Here is a 1,714-nt window from a genome sequence, read left to right on the forward strand (position 1 = left end):
CTTTTTTCTGATTGACTTGAGTCCTGGACTGATCAGGATTCACCTGGGATTTGATTTAAACTGTCAACTGTCTTGTACTTGTCACCGCTGACTTGGCTGGTCTATTCTCTTAAACTCTTAAACTTGTCTTTGCCATCTTAAAACTGGACTTAGACCTTTGTCAACTGACTTGAGACTTGACTTGGACCTGCCCTTGCCGCTGAGGACTTAAAAACCTTAGCGATCTTAGTATTTTAATTCATTTTTATTCAACTTGTGTGTTTTCCATCTTAATGATTGATTTTGACAACATATTTCTTCTTGTGTCTCAGCCTGCGTATGTTCCTCATGCTCTGGCTTTTAAACGATCGTACGCCATCAAGGTACAGTCAGATATCGTCAGTACTGAGGGTCTCAGCAGGGTTATAGTTTCAGTCTAATCATCTAAAGTCCTCTCACACTCTGGTTGACTGTAATTTCATAAAACTCTGTTGTTTGTATCGTTCCAGAGACGCTCTGTGAAGGACAGAGTTCCCCTCCAGGACTCTGATGGACAGTCCTCTTGTCCCACAGAGGTTGTGGGGGTCCTGGTCCAGCCCAAAGAGCCGTCCAGTCTGAGTGTGAAGGAGACCATGTTCCAAAGAGGACAACAGGACGAGGACGAAGACCTGGATACAAAAATCACCCGACGAGTTCAGAGAGCTGCTCGAAGACAGGCCAAACAGGAACAGCTAAAGAGACTTCACAAGGCTCAGGTGAGTTTACCTGAGGACAGAGACAGTCATGGACACATGGAGGTCCAGCTCGAAGTCCCGGGGGTTGGAACCACAGCTGTCAGGGCTCAGACTAAATAAACTGAACCTCGGGTGTTCTCTCAGGTGTTCGCTCAGGGGTTCTCTCAGGGGTTCTCTCAGATGTTCTCTCAGATGTTCTCTCAGGGGTTCTCTCAGATGTTCTCTCAGAGGTTCTCTCAGATGTTCTCTCAGATGTTCTCTCAGGTAAGAGTCTGTGAATGTGTTTCAGATGATCCAGAGACAGCTGCAGCAGGTGGAGGAGAAACAGAGGCAGCTGGAGGAGAGAGGAGTGATGGTGGAGAAAGCTCTCAGAGGAGAAGCTGGTACAGATACTGTATATATACACACTGATATAGACACACAGACTGTATATAAACACATACACACACAGACTGAATGATCACCTTAACTCACCTGTGTTTGTGTCAGATTACTGGGGCGAATCTAACGACAGTCAAGACCTCGACCTTCACTTGGGAGGTTTGTTCACTTTCTGATTCTTCTTATTAAACTCATTGTACTGTAGGTTACTCGAGTATACTGCACTTTAACTGTGGTTTCCTGCAGTTTCCTGTAGTTTACAATAGTATATTATTATAGTATATACCTTTTTCTATCTTTACTGTTCTATACTATACCACACACTGCCATACCATGGGTAGGGTTACTATTCTGTACCATATACTTTTGTCCACTATATTACACTATACTATAAAATACTGTAGTATACAGTTATACCATAAAACAATATACAATATAAACTACTCCTGCAGTATACTATATTTTATACTATATCGAAACAGTTGAGATGATACTGTATACATACAGTTCCAATATACCACGTTTTTTAGTTTTTTTTAGTTTCATCATTATCATACTACAATATACAATACTGTCTCTGTAGGACTGGGTAGACTGGATAATCCGGCTCTGATGCAGCA

The 1,714-nt window shown here is 42.3% G+C and overlaps 1 protein-coding gene across 1 annotated transcript; it reads left to right on the plus strand.

The window, feature by feature from the left end:
- Nucleotides 1-101: 101 nt before the first annotated feature.
- Nucleotides 102-1,708, plus strand: LOC111665059 (protein-methionine sulfoxide oxidase mical3a-like; the record flags this gene model as incomplete). The annotated part of the gene is made up of 5 exons (XM_023419932.2): nt 102-362; nt 489-734; nt 1,003-1,096; nt 1,203-1,253; nt 1,678-1,708. Coding segments are annotated over exons 1-5 (512 nt in total), but the record flags the coding sequence as incomplete, so codon positions are not given.
- Nucleotides 1,709-1,714: the final 6 nt, after the last annotated feature.

This window comes from Seriola lalandi, unplaced genomic scaffold, assembly GCF_002814215.2.
Source record: "Seriola lalandi dorsalis isolate HSWRI2012SDOR001 ecotype SW California unplaced genomic scaffold, Sedor1 jcf7180002001969, whole genome shotgun sequence".
NCBI lineage: Eukaryota > Metazoa > Chordata > Actinopteri > Carangiformes > Carangidae > Seriola > Seriola lalandi.